Source organism: Brachyhypopomus gauderio, chromosome 1 (genome assembly GCF_052324685.1).
Source record: "Brachyhypopomus gauderio isolate BG-103 chromosome 1, BGAUD_0.2, whole genome shotgun sequence".
NCBI lineage: Eukaryota > Metazoa > Chordata > Actinopteri > Gymnotiformes > Hypopomidae > Brachyhypopomus > Brachyhypopomus gauderio.
In genome coordinates this window covers 48,681,210-48,695,889 of record NC_135211.1, presented here as the reverse complement: position 1 = coordinate 48,695,889, position 14,680 = coordinate 48,681,210, and the positions used below count along the sequence as shown (strand labels likewise).

Here is a 14,680-nt window from a genome sequence, read left to right as displayed (position 1 = left end):
GAGGGGGCGTCTGTCACGTTGAGGACCCCGACCCCTCCCTTTTGGGCTTGTGTTTACGTTGTCCACGTGTAATCGTCTGTGTCTGTGGATCTGTGTGGTTGTGGTTGTGTCTTGTGATAATCCGTCACACCTGTGGCTTGTCTCGTACTCACGTGGGGCTAATGTGGTCTGTCTACTTAATGTGCACGCGCAGTGTCCTGTGCTCGTCGTTGCCTAAAGTTGACACGTCTGTGTGTGTTTAATGTTTCATGTGCGCTATATGCACCAGATATTTGTTAATAATAAAAGTGACGTTTGTCGTAAGCGAGGATTCGTGTTTCATCCTTCGCCGCGCGTCACACTAGGGAAATGCATGTGTGTGTAATGTAGTTATGGCAGTACAATGCACAGGGCAAAGAAAAATATATGGTATAAATAAATGTGATAAATACAGATTGAATCATACAGATAATATACAGATTATCCTATACCACTGTAGATAGGGCTATACAGATGTGACTTGAAAATGAACACTGTACAGATGTTGTGGGGATGGTAAGGTATGGATAGAGGGGAAGGAAAGAATGGTCCTTTGGAAGAGTTCAATAAGGTGACCGCTGTGGGAAAGAAGTGGTTTCTGAACCTGCTTGTGTTAGTCTGCAAACTGTGAAAATGGTAGAGCCTGGGGGAGGAGCAGAAAAAAGTATGGCCCGATGACAGGAGTCTGAGAATCTTGCATGCCTGGTGCAGGCATCTCTTCTTGTGGACCTCCTGTGATTGCCTGTCAGCAATTCCCTCTCAGTTTAGTACTCTTTTAAGGTTCATGCTGTCAGTTCTCAAAAATTAAATGTTGCTCATGGGTCAATTTAAACCTTAAAGTAATCACAAAGTAATCCAAAAGTAATTAGTTACATTATGTACAAAAGGCCCTACAGGGGCGTAAGCGTTCTAGCTGGCTGGACGTGACGTCATCACCTGCGCCTCTCTGGCAGTGGACAAGTTGGTTTCAGTTGATCTTTGTGGGGAGCACGTCGTCGTGCGATGTTCGTCGAGGGAATTTAATTGTATATAGTGCATTGTTCGTGCGTACATGACTTAAAGTAAGTTTATTGTTATTCTGGATGGCGGAGGATGTAGCGTAGTAGTAGTAATGTGATATGATCACGTTTGCGTTCGTGTGATCACGGCGCCTTGAGTTCACCGCACGGGTTTAGCTAACTCATAAGTTAGTGGTTAGCACGTGATTATTAAGTTAGTTCATTTACGATTACTTGTTTCTTTACAATGTGTGTTATGTCCGACCCTTACGTTTGTATGTGTTTGTTACCGTATAACTCTTTGCATAGCATATTATTTCGCTGTTATGAGTAGTTACATATTTCGTTGTACAGCGTTAATAAGTCATTAAGACAATTGCATATATCTGCCACCAGGGGGTGCAAAGGCACCAGTTGTACTGTTTATTCTATTTGTGCTTGTTACCTGTAAGTGAAGATTATACATCTCATATCTGTATTTGTATTTTCAGACCACACACCTACACATACACAGATTTGCACTATACACAGCCATCCTGGAACACACACCTCACATTCATATCCCTGCCTTGAACTGGAGAATAAAGAGTTGAATGCACCCTGGCCTCAAGTGGTGTTCTGGCCAACACACCGGGATTGAATATAGCAAAAGAGGGTAGACCAGTGACCAGCTCTAACTCTCAAGTTTAGTCTTCACTACATTTAATGGTCCTTCGAGCCGGATTGGGCTGTGTTTACCCCCCTGAAGATGGATGCAGTTCAACAACGAGACACAGGATGTATGTCCCAAGCGGCGTCTACAGCTCCCAACTCGCTATGAGGATTATGAGGTAGCATTAGCCGGTTATCATCCCCACAGACATGGACATGATGACAGGCGGAATCCGTATCGGGAGGGAAGGGCCAAGATGACCACCCTCAACTACACTCACGGTTCACCACGCCACCAGCCCGTGGGATATGATGAGGCCTGGACAGAGGCAGATGCATGCTATCCTGGCACCAGTCTGACGCTTGAAGCAAAGGACCAGTGAGCATCTCAGCTACGCTCAGATCAAGTATACAGGGGAGCGACACGAGATTACTCTACTTCACATCCATACTCTCTCGGCAGCCTGAAGAGGTTATCAGAGTAGAGCTGGAGGAGATCCAGCATGAACTCCGACAGTCACAGCAGCGCATTTCATCTGACCTAGCTGAACTTCGCTCCATCAGAGCAGATATGAAGGAGCTTGTAGATACACCTCGTCACTTCCAGTCTGGTCAAAGGCCTCTTCATAGCACATAACTGAAACAAGACGCCTGCATTAGAAAACAGGACCCAACTCCAGCACAGATGTGGCCATCCTGCAAGAGCGAATCAGATAGCGAGGAGGATGACTCGCCTGCGCCGCCTCCCTGGCCAGACGATTCAGAAGAAGTGCAACCATCTAGCGACCAACCGCTAACGGACCACCTTGACCAGATGATTAGAGCTTCAGGCCCTCAAGATGGAGGCTCAGGCAACTGACGAGAGTATACACCTTGATGCGAAGACATCTCCTCATGCTCTTTTTAAAACAAGCCCGCGGGCGACTCATAACGTCCTCGCGGGCGACATGGTGCCCGCGGGCACCACGTTGGTGACCCCTGGTGTACGGTGATATCTAAGCTTACCACAATGCAAGTAGCGGACTGGATAAGGACCAGCCGGAGATGCTGGAGATGTTCGACGGCATCAGGCAGCGCAGTGTAAACTAAAAAAGGCTTGTGGTCTGTGTCAGGGAAAACACCTACAGGTGCTTCATGAGGTCAACGCCAGGTCATTGAAGGGACCAGTCAAGCTTGCCGCAATGGAGAAACCTAGCGAGAGTTCAACCACCGAGGTACTCTACCTCGATAGACCCACAGCAGGCAGTAGAGTCCTGCTAAAGGTTGTCCGCATTCTCATTCATCATGGCAATCAGACACTTGATACTTTCACTGTTTTAGATGATGGCTCGGAGAGAACAATGCTGCTGCCTGCTGCCACAGACAGGCTTAGTCTGCAAGGCGCCCCAGAAGATCTAACACTGCGTACCATACGACAGGATGTGCAGACTCTCCATGGTGCATCAGTGTCCTTCTCGATCTCCTCTCCTGCCAACCCGAAACGGAAGTATCGCATCACAGGAGCATTCACTGCAGCTCGCATCGACCTAGCAGATCATACCTACCCCATGGAGCAGCTATAGCCAAAATACAAGCGCTTGGTTGGTCTGCCAATACAGCCCTTCAAGACTGTCAGAACCCTCATCTACTCATCGGGAGTGACCACCCACATCTCATTACTCCCATGGAGCCGGTCTGGTTGGGGCCTCTGGGAGGCCCTGCCGCAGTTCGTACGCGGTTGGGCTGGGCGCTACAGGGGCCTGCTAGAATGGTAAACCAGACGGCTCACCCACACCAGTGCTTGGTGACATCGGTACCAACTCAGGTGAATGAGCTGATGGGCTATGTGGAGAAATTATGGAAAGTTGATACGGTGCCATTCAGAAGTGATAAGCTGGTCACCCACTCCAGACAGGATCATGAGGCCGTAAGCCTCCTTCAGATGCGAACCTCACATGTGGATGTGGATGGTGTCCTCCGATATGCCACACCGCTGCTCCGTCAGACAAACATGCCCTGCCTTCAGGCCACTAAAGATGCTGTCATGCCATGCCTGAGGAGGGTTGAATGGAGATTGTCTAGAGATCCTGAGTGGGCCAGTGCCTACAAGGCAGAGATGGAGAAACTGATTCAAGCAGGATCAGTGAAGAAGCTCGAGACTCAACAGCTGTCTGAGGAAGGGGAAGCCTGGTATGTTCCCCATCACATGGTCAGTCACAACGGCAAGAACCGATTAGTGTTCAACTGTTCTTATCAGTACCAAGGGCAAAGCCTGAATGAACACTTACTTCCTGGACCAACATTAGGAGCATCTTTGCTAGGGGTCCTTCTGAGGTTCCGCGAGCATGCAGCAGCCATCTCAGGTGATATCAAAGGTATGTTTCACCAAGTCCGCCTACTCCCTGAGGATCGCGACTCACTAGCCCAAAATGAGCCTGCAGCAGTATATGAGTGGCAAGTACTACCCTTTGGCACAACATGCGGCCCTTGCTGCGCCACATTTGCCCTGCAGCGACATGTTACAGATAACAGCCAACCCGGGGACGAGGTAAGATCCTCAGTCGAGAGATGCTTCTATGTCGACAATTGTCTGCAGAGCTTCCCGAACGTGGCTGAGGCTAGACATCTCATTGATCAGTTGAGACCGTTACTGATGTCAGCTAGATTTGACTTGCGCCAGTGGGCCAGCAATGAGCCCGGGGCTATTAGTCACCTGCCTGAAGAGGCCCGATCAAACAGTGCTGAACTCTGGCTCACTCTCGAGAAGGTTGACACTCCTGAGTCCACCCTGGGTCTTAGTTGGAACTCTCAGGAAGATCTCCTTGGTTACAAGCACCGTCCGGTTCATTATGGCGTCCCGACTATGCGTAAATATCTACAAGGTGCTCGCCAGTCAGTACGATCCTTTGGGGTTCATCTTACCCTACACCACCCGAGCCAAGATGTTAGTCCGGCACCTGTGGGACAAGCACAGAGGCTGGGATGACCCGAATTTACCCCCTGACCTCCTTCAACAATAGAGGGATTGGGAGGAAGAGTTGCAGGTTTTACCTCTGGTTGTCTTGCCACGGCCATACCTACCTAAGGATGCAGATCTCTCTGATGTCCAGTGAGAAGTGCATGTGTTCTGTGATGCTTCAGAACAAGCCTATGGCTCAGTAGCCTACCTGCGGACTGTTGACGGTCAAGGTCAGATCTATCTGTCATTCTTGTTGGGCCGGTCACGAGTTGTACCCAAACGACTGCTTTCTATGCCCAGACTAGAACTTTGTGCCGCACTTACAGGTGCACAACTCTCTCAGATTGTGCAAAGGAAGCTTACCTTGAACTGGTCCTTAATTTCCCTCTGGGATCAATAAAGTATCCATTTATCTATCTATCTATCTAGACAGAACAGTCCTGTGGTCAGATTCCACCACAGTATTGACATGGCTCAAGTCTGAGTCTTGCCATTTCAAGGTCTTTGTGGGCACTCGAGTTGCCGAGATCCAAGACCTGACAGATCCTCACGCTTGGCGGTATGTAGATTCAGCCAGGAACCCCGCCGACGACATCACGAGGGGAAGGACGCTGCAGCAGCTTGCAGAGGCCAATAGGTGGAGTCAAGGGCCATCCTTCATTCTACAGAGTCCAGATCGGTGGCCAGAGCAGCCCACTACCGCACTGGGAGATGACCTCACGGAGGTCCGTCGATCTACAACCTGCGGCACTGCCTCTGCCGTGTTGAACTCTTCAGATGCAGACCACAGCGAGTTCCATACCTGGGGGGAGCTCCTAGAGAGCAGTGCACGAGAGTTATGTGGAACGGGCGATAAGAGCAGTCAACCTACCGCCGAACATTACCGCAACGCGGAGCGAGTTATCCTGAGCAGAGCACAGCTGAGCAGCTTCCCAGAGGAATTCCACCATCTGAGAGATGGTAGACCTATTCCCAAGAGCAGCCGACTGATAGCTTTATCTCCTGAGTTTGATGGAAGCGTAGAGCTTATCCACATGGGGGGTGGGAGACTTCGCTGGTCGGAGCATCTAGAGTTTAATATGAATGAATGAATGAATGAATTGTTCAACTTGTATAGCGCCTTTCTAGAACCCAAGGTCGCTTTACAATTTTTTAATACAGATACAACTCTTACATACCCAATCACACACCGGCGAGAAGCGGCAGCCAATTGCGCACAGCGTACTCTCAACCGGGATCCACAGCCCCCTGGGGGACTGAATGGGGTGCAGGGAGGGGGGAGAGGACAGACCCTAGTGGCAGAGCACCATCCACCACTGGGCACACAAGCACACACACATTCATGCACACACACTCACACAACTGCTTTTTAATGGACATGAAGAGACAGACACACAGTCATGGAGAATTTGTCAGGGAATCAGGGAATGCCAATTTACCTAATCAGGAGCTGTAATACCCTACATCCAATCATCCTAGAGCCAGCACATCCAATGACCAAGCTGCTGATTCAGGATTTTGACCGACGTCTGCGACACCCAGGTCCAGAATGAGTGCTCGCTGAGATCCGCCGCTCTTACTGGATCCTGCGAGGACGCGAGGCGATCTGCCGTCTCCAGAGCAGCTGTGCCGATTGTCTTCGGTGGAAGTCAAAACCTGCTGTGCCTAAGATGGCTGACCTCCCTGCAGCCCACCTTCGTCTGTTCAAACCCGCCTTCTATTCCACTGGAATGGACTGTTTCGGGCCACTAGGAGTCAAAGTGGGGCGGCGGGTTGAGAAGAGATGGGGGATAGTCTTTAAATGCCTGACTACTAGAGCTGTGCATCTAGACATCCTGACCTCTATTGATACTGACTCATTTCTGATGGCTCTTCGGAGATTCACTGCACGAAGAGGCAGACCTGCGGAGCTGTTCTCAGACCAAGGGACCAATTTCCGGGGAGGTGAGAGGGAGCTTAGAGAAGTATTCACAACGTTGTCGCCAGTCTTGCAACAACACCTATCCAAGCAGATGATTTCGTTTCATTTCAACCCCCCAGCTGCACCTCACTTTGGGGGCGCATGGGAGAGGGAGATACTTTTGGTGAAGACTGCTCTCTACACTACAGTGGGCGTGCAGGCAATCTCAGAGGAGGTCTTGTGGACTGTGCTACTTGAGGTTGAAGGCAACCTCAACTCCAAACCACTGGGCTACGTTTCCTCTGATGCGAGAGACCCTGATCCAGTCACACCCAATGTCCTTCTGATGGGGCGGCCAGATGGATCTCTCCCTCAGGTGGTTTACCCTAAGGATGAGCTCCTAAGCCGCCGCCTTTGGAGGCACTCCCAGGTACTAGCAGACCACTTTTGGTCGAGCTTCATCCGCTCATACTTACCTGGTCTTCAGTTACGCCAGAAGTGGCGTTCTACGCTAGCGGATCTAACAGAGGACTTTGTAGTCATGATTGTTGACCCCCAGCTCCCCAGAGCTCTGTGGCCAATTGTGAGCAAATTCTATACATTTGGGGGCGGCTGTACAAAAGGCCCTACAGGGGCGTAAGTGTTCTAGCTGTCTGGACGTAACGTCATCACCTGCGCTGCTCTGGCAGTGGACGAGTTGGTTTCAGTTGATCTTTGTGGGGAGCACGTTGTTGTGCGATGTTCGTCGAGGGAATTTAATTGTATATAGTGCATTGTTCGTGCGTACATGACAAAGTAAATTTATTGTTATTCTGGATGGCGGAGGATGTAACGTAGTAATAGTATTGTGATATGATCACGTTTGCGTTTGTGTGATCACGGCGCTTTGAGTTCACCACACGGGTTTAGCTAACTCATAAGTTAGCGGTTAGCACGTGATTATTAAGTTAGTTCATTTACGATTACTTGTTTCTTTACAATGTGTGTTATGTCTGACCCTTACGTTTGTATGTGTTTGTTACCTTATAACTATTTGCATAGCATATTATTTCGCTGTTATGAGTAGTTACATATTTCATTGTACAGCGTTAAAAAGTCAATAAGACAATTGCATATATCCACCACCAGAGGGTGCAAAGGCACCAGTTGTACTGTTTATTCTATTTGTGCTTGTTACCTGTAAGTGAAGATTATACATCTCATATCTGTATTTGTATTTTCAGACCACACACCTACACAGGCCCATTGACAGTCTTGCTAGGGCCCGGGACAAGAAAGTTTAATGTGCCCCCCCCCCAGCGCACGTCATTTGAATTTCGTCATTTGACAATCCTTCTGTTAGGTCATATAGTATATAATATAGCCACACATCAAAGCTGTTTCTGACAGCTGACTGTTTATATACTTGACGCGTCGCGAGCGGCGCGAGGGTTCGCGCGAAAATGACGTAATCGCAGTGGCACCAACCGTGTGCGAAGGCCTCGCGCGCTGTCCATTCGCGAGGTCGTGCACCTCTTGACTTTTGTAACTTCGCGCGCGACGTGCTTCAGCGCAATGAACAAAGTCATGTTTGCAGGGTTCATACACCTTTATAATGTGGAATTAAAGCACTTGTACTTCACTTTAAAGGTCCATTTCAATATTTTCCAGCACGTTAAACTTAATTAAGTTAAATATTTATACATATACTCGAAATAATTCGCTTTTTATCACAATATTTAATGGTTATTTTCAAAACGCCCAATCTTAACGTCTTCACGAGAACTGTTCAGTCAGACAGCTATTTGTTGTGAAACGAAGTAGTTACTTTCAAGCATTTTCAAGTACTTTAGCCTAAATTCCAGCACTTTTCAAACCTGGAACACAATGCAACATTAAAATTCGTCAGGTAAATGTTTTCCTTTCTTTTCTGCGCTCCAGATTTCTGTATTTACTTTAACTATCCACCACTGTATTTCCCGCTGTTGTGGGGGTACCAGCCGGTTACGGTCGGTGCTGGATCAAACCATTTTCCAGTGGGATGCGGGGGTGTATGCACTTAATGGAAAATATGCAGATAGGTTAAAAAACATATATATTTTAGCCATTGAGTTTATTTTGAGTACAGAATTTTATATTAATGAAAGATTTCAAGATTATTTAAAAATTATAGACTTTAAATAAAAAATAAATTGCTGGGCTCTTTGATGGGCCCCCCTGGCCCTGGGGCCCGGGACAACAGACCCGGTTGTCCCCCCCTGTCGACGGGGCTGCACCTACACATACACAGATCTGCACTATACACAGCCATCCTGGAACACACACCTCACATTCATATCCCTGCCTTGAACTGGAGAATAAAGAGTTGAATGCATCCTGGCCTCAAGTGGTGTTCTGGCTGACACAACGGGGTTGAATATAGCAAAAAAGAGGGTAGACCAGTGACCAGCTCTAACTCTCAAGTTTAGTCTTCACTACATATTACTTTTCTAAAGTGATCGGAAAAGTTACACTACAATTACATTTTAAACAAGGTAACTTGTAACTGTAACGAATTACATTTTTAAAGTAACTTACCCAACACTGCTCACCACCAGTGTGTTGTAAAGTGGGTGGGAGACATTGTCCATAATGGCCTGCAGCTTAGACAGTGTCCTCCTCTCTGACACTTCCGTCAGACTCATAGAAGATCCTGAACATAGAAGATAGAACTCACCACCACAGACTCATAGAAGATCCTGAACATAGAGGACAGAACTCACCACCACAGACTCATAGAAGATCCTGAACATAGAGGATAGAACTCACCACCACAGACTCAAAGAAGATCCTGAACATAGAGGATAGAACTCACCACCACAGACTCATAGAAGATCCTGAACATAGAGGATAGAACTCACCACCACAGACTCATAGAAGATCCTGAATAAAGAGGGTAGAACTCACAAGGAGGTGAGGGGGTGTGTGGAGTGTTCTAGAAGTAGTGACGGGGGGTTGAGTGGAGTTGTCTATCAATAGTGAGGCAGTGAGTGAAGTAGTGAATTGTGTTATCAGTTGTGGGGGGGTGAGTGGAATGGGCTAGCAGAAGGTAGATGAGTCGGGAGAGGACACAGCTTCACTAAACAGATCAGGACTCTGGACTAGCCTGTCTGGAGAGGACACAGCTTCACTAAACAGATCAGGATTCTGGACTAGCCTGTCTGGAGAGGACACAGCTTCACTAAACAGATCAGATCTCTGGACTAGCCTGTTTGGAGAGGACACAACTTCACTAAACAGATCAGATCTCTGGAGTAGCCTGTCTGGAGAGGACACAGCTTCACTAAACAGATCAGATCTCTGGACTAGCCTGTCTGGAGAGGACACAGCTTCACTAAACAGATCAGATCTCTGGACTAGCCTGTCTGGAGAGGACACAGCTTCACTAAACAGATCAGATCTCTGGACAAGCCTGTCTGGAGAGGACACAGCTTCACTTAATTGCTATTTCAGTTTTTATAATGAAATATTAAAAGATAAATAAAGTGAAACAAGAAAAGTGAAGACACTAATGGGATTAAGTGTACCAGGCTGCACACACAGGTCCACACACACATGCGTGCACACACACACACACACACACACACACACACACACACACACACATACACACACACACACACACTGAGACATCATTACTAGTGTGTGAGAAAGAGGATATACAGTGAAACATGTTATATAATAGGGGTCATAATCATGTGAAATTCTATATGGTTGTGGTGAATTTCTTGTTACACTCAAGGTTTCTCTGGTCTGTTATGCTGCGTCTCTCATTACCCACAAACACATGCAGGCAGGTCTGTGTGTTTTAGAGGAGACATGAACCAGCGTTCAGACTAGTGGTGGTGTTACTGTACTGGAAATGTTCTGTTAACAGCAAACTATACAAATTAATCTGTTATGTCTGTTGATTTGCACAAATTGTATCTATTTTCATTTTTGTTTACTGTGAACTTTGTATTCCAACAGGTTTGAGTATGATGTTCTTTATAGTAAAGTAAAGAGAAGATATGCAGTGGAGTTTCTGCTGAAGCTGATTGTTACAGCAGCAGAGTGTGATGCAGCTACAGGAGAGAGTTTCACTAAGCTGCTGACATCTGTGTGCAGCTACACAAACTTCCCTATAGATGGGATTAATTATCAGTGTGATTTCCTGCTGGATCTATCCTCACGTGTGAAGGACTATGAGACTCAAACAGGCAGGAGTGTCCTTCCAGCATTACAGCCAGTTTACCAGTCAGCTCCTGCAGTCTGGTACATAGACCTCTCAGAGAGAAAGACCTCCCTCTTCCTAGAAGTGCTGAAACTCCAAACAGTGAAGAAACCAGTAAAGTTGTGGGGCTGGTCAGATGAAGAGAGTGAAGTGAGGAGTTTCCTTCAGTGTCTGCCCTACATCTCCCACCTCAAGTGAGTGAGAAGCAGGTGTAATGTTTATTTTGAGTTTTTCATTAAAGGTTATGAGTTGGGTCGTCTTTATTTAGTGTAGAGTTTAGCGTAGTGGTTGACTCCCCCTTGACTCCTCACACTACACTCACTGTAAATTGTTATTATAAGTTATTCAGATGAGAGTTTCCTGACTGTAAATTAATGAAATGCTGCTTTGTCATCTGTTCTGAATGTGATCAGTGCTCAGACCTGTAAAACATGATGACAATGTGGTGTGTTTACTTTGTAGGAGTTTTTGTTCTGTCTGTCCTAGTCCACAAACACATAGAGAAAAACAACACAGAAGAAAAGAAAAGTAATAGAGGGTGTGGACACTGTAATAGACATCAATTATCTGACCAAATTATATCATTTCAGTGTCCCTGTTATTACTTTGTATTTCTGCTTATTTTATTTTGTGTGAACTCTCTATTCCAACAGGTTTAATTATGTTCTTAGGAATAAAGAACAGAGAAGATCTGCAGTGGAGTTTCTGCTGAAGCTGATTGTTACAGCAGCAGAGTGTGATGCAGCTACAGGAGAGAGTTTCACTAAGCTGCTGACATCTGTGTGCAGCTACACAAACTTCCCTGTAGATGGGATTAATTATCAGTGTGATTTCCTGCTGGATCTGTGCTCACGTGTGAAGGACTATGAGACTCAAACAGGCAGGAGTGTCCTTCCAGCATTACAGCCAGTTTACCAGTCAGCTCCTGCAGTCTGGAACATAGACCTCTCAGAGAGAAAGACCTCCCTCTTCCTGGAAGTGCTGAAACTCCACACAGTGAAGAAACCAGTAGAGCTGAGAGGCTGGTCAGATGAAGAGAGTGAAGTGAGGAGTTTCCTTCAGTGTCTGCCCTACATCTCACAGCTCAGGTGAGTGAGAAGCTTTTATATGTACTACAGGTATAATGTTTAAAATAAGGTTTTTTCCTTCAAGGTTGAGAGTTTGCAGCAGTCAGAGTTGATGCAGCAGTCAGGACCAGCTGTGTGTTATCTGATGGCAGTTTTTCCATTTGGGAATGGCCTTTGCAGTGTTAATTTGTCCTGAGAAAAGGGAAGTGTTTGCACATGTGCCCCTCTTCAGGTGAACCTCAACAAAACAGATCAAGGGGAATTTGGACATCCAGCTGCAAAACAAAGCAGTATTTACTTTTTTGTCTTGGCTCTGTATGAAGCTGTGATTATGCAGCCCAGTTACTGATCTACACTAGTCACCACTAGGGGGCGGTGGTACTCTAGCTCTATGCAGGGGAGCAGTTGGGGTTAAATACCTTGCTCAAGGGTACTTTATTCATGGCCTAGGGCCTGGGAATCAAACCCACAACCCTCCGGGTGCAAGAACGGTTCCCTAACCACCAGACCATGACTGCACCATGATCTTCATACATAGGTAGAAATGACCTCCTGTGGCACTCTGGTGCATTGTGGTTGAATGAGTCTTGCACTTAATGTGCATCTGTGTCTCACCACCAGTGTGTTGTAGAGTGGGTGGGAGACATTGTCCATAATGGCCTGCAGCTTAGACAGTGTCCTCCTCTCTGACACTTCCGTCAGACTCATAGAAGATCCTGAACAAAGAAGATAGAACTCACCACCACAGACTAATAGAAGATCCTGAACATAGAGGATAGAACTCACCACCACAGACTCATAGAAGATCCTGAACATAGAGGATAGAACTCACCACCACAGACTCATAGAAGATCCTGAACATAGAGGATAGAACTCACCACCACAGACTCATAGAAGATCCTGAACATAGAGGATAGAACTCACCACCACACACTCATAGAAGATCCTGAACACAGAGGATAGAACTCACCACCACACACTCATAGAAGATCCTGAACATAGAGGATAGAACTCACCACCACACACTCATAGAAGATCCTGAACATAGAGGATAGAACTCACCACCACAGACTCATAGAAGATCCTGAACATAGAGGATAGGACTCACCACCACAGACTCATAGAAGATCCTGAACATAGAGGATAGAACTCACCACCACAGACTCATAGAAGATCCTGAACATAGAGGATAGAACTCACCACCACAGACTCATAGAAGATCCTGAACATAGAGGACAGAACTCACCACCACAGACTCATAGAAGATCCTGAATAAAGAGGGTAGAACTCACAAGGAGGTGAGGGGGTGTGTGGAGTGTTCTATCAGTAGTGACGGGGGGGGGTTTAGTGGAGTTGTCCATCAACAGTGGGGGGTGAGTGGAGTGGTCTATCAGTAGTGGGAGGTGAGTGGAGTGGTCTATCAGTAGTGAGGGGGGGGGGGTGAGTGGAATGGGCTAGCAGGAGGTAGATAAGTCTGGAGAGGACACAGCTTAACTAAACAGATCAGGACTGTGGACTAGCCTGTCTGGAGAGGACACAGCTTCACTAAACAGATCAGATCTCTGGACTAGCCTGTCTGGAGAGGACACAGCTTCACTAAACAGATCAGATCTCTGGACTAGCCTGTCTGGAAAGGACACAGCTTCACTTAGTTGCTATTTCAGTTTTTATAATGAAATATTAAAAGATAAAGTGAAACAAGAAAAGTGAAGACACTAATGGGATTAAGTGTACCAGGCTGCACACACACACACACACACACACACACACACACACACACACACACACACACACACACACACACACTGAGACATCACTACTAGTATTTGAGAAAGAGGATATACAGTGAAACATGTTATATAATAGGGGTCATAATCATGTGAAATTCTATATGGTTGTGGTGAATTTCTTGTAGGTTTCTTTGGTCTGTTATGCTGCGTCTCTAATTACCCACAAACACATGCAGGCAGGTCTGTGTGTTTTAGAGGAGACATGAACCAGTGTTCAGACTAGTGATGGTGTTACTGTACTGGAAATGGTCTGTTTACAGCAAACTATACAAATTAATCTGTTATGTCTGTTGATTTGCACAAATTGTATCTATTTTCATTTTTGTTTACTGTGAACTTTGTCTATTTATAGCAAACTGTACAAATTAATCTGTTATGTCTGTTGATTTGCACTAATTGTATCTATTTTTTTGTTTTTTGTGAACTCTCTATTCCAACAGGTTTGAGTATTTTGTTTTTTATTATGAAGAACAGAGAAGATCTGCAGTGGAGTTTCTGCTGAATCTGACTGTTACAGCATCAGAGTGTGATGCAGCTACAGGAGAGAGTTTCACTAAACTGCTGACATCTGTGTGCAGCTACACAAACTTCCCTGTAGATGGGATTAATTATCAGTGTGATTTCCTGCTGGATCTGTACTCACGTGTGAAGGACTATGAGACTCAAACAGGCAGGAATGTCCTTCCAGCATTACAGCCAATTTACCAGTCAGCTCCTGCAGTCTGGAACATAGACCTCTCAGAGAGAAAGACCTCCATCTTCCTGGAAGTGCTGAAACTCCACACAGTGAAGAAACCAGTAGAGCTGAGAGGCTGGTCAGATGAAGAGAGTGAATTGAGGAGTTTCCTTCAGTGTCTGCCCTACATCTCCCACCTCAGGTGAGTGAACAGCTTTTATAAATACTACATATGTTGTGTAGGTCTTATATTAACAGAACTTGTATTGCTTTGCACAATTTTCACTCTTACACTAGTTACATTTCTGTGAACTGTATATCTTTGTAATTAAAGTGATTCTGTTGTAACATCACAGTTTATTATATCCTGTGTTCTGATGAATGACATTTTCATGACATCTTTGCTGTTTG

At 46.2% G+C, this 14,680-nt stretch overlaps 1 protein-coding gene across 16 annotated transcripts in view; it reads left to right on the top strand.

Moving 5' to 3' along the window:
- Positions 1-14,680, top strand: part of LOC143523348 (uncharacterized) — a 75,112-nt gene that overhangs the window by 52,904 nt on the left and 7,528 nt on the right. For 14 of the 16 annotated variants that reach the window (XM_077017741.1, XM_077017776.1, XM_077017768.1 and 11 more), the window contains 3 exons: positions 10,493-10,930; positions 11,390-11,824; positions 14,034-14,471. In XM_077017741.1, the coding sequence (XP_076873856.1) occupies positions 10,493-10,930; positions 11,390-11,824; positions 14,034-14,471 (1,311 nt within the window). The remainder of the gene's footprint in view (positions 1-10,492; positions 10,931-11,389; positions 11,825-14,033; positions 14,472-14,680) is intronic. The other 2 variants (XM_077017784.1, XM_077017823.1) reach the window with 2 other exon arrangements.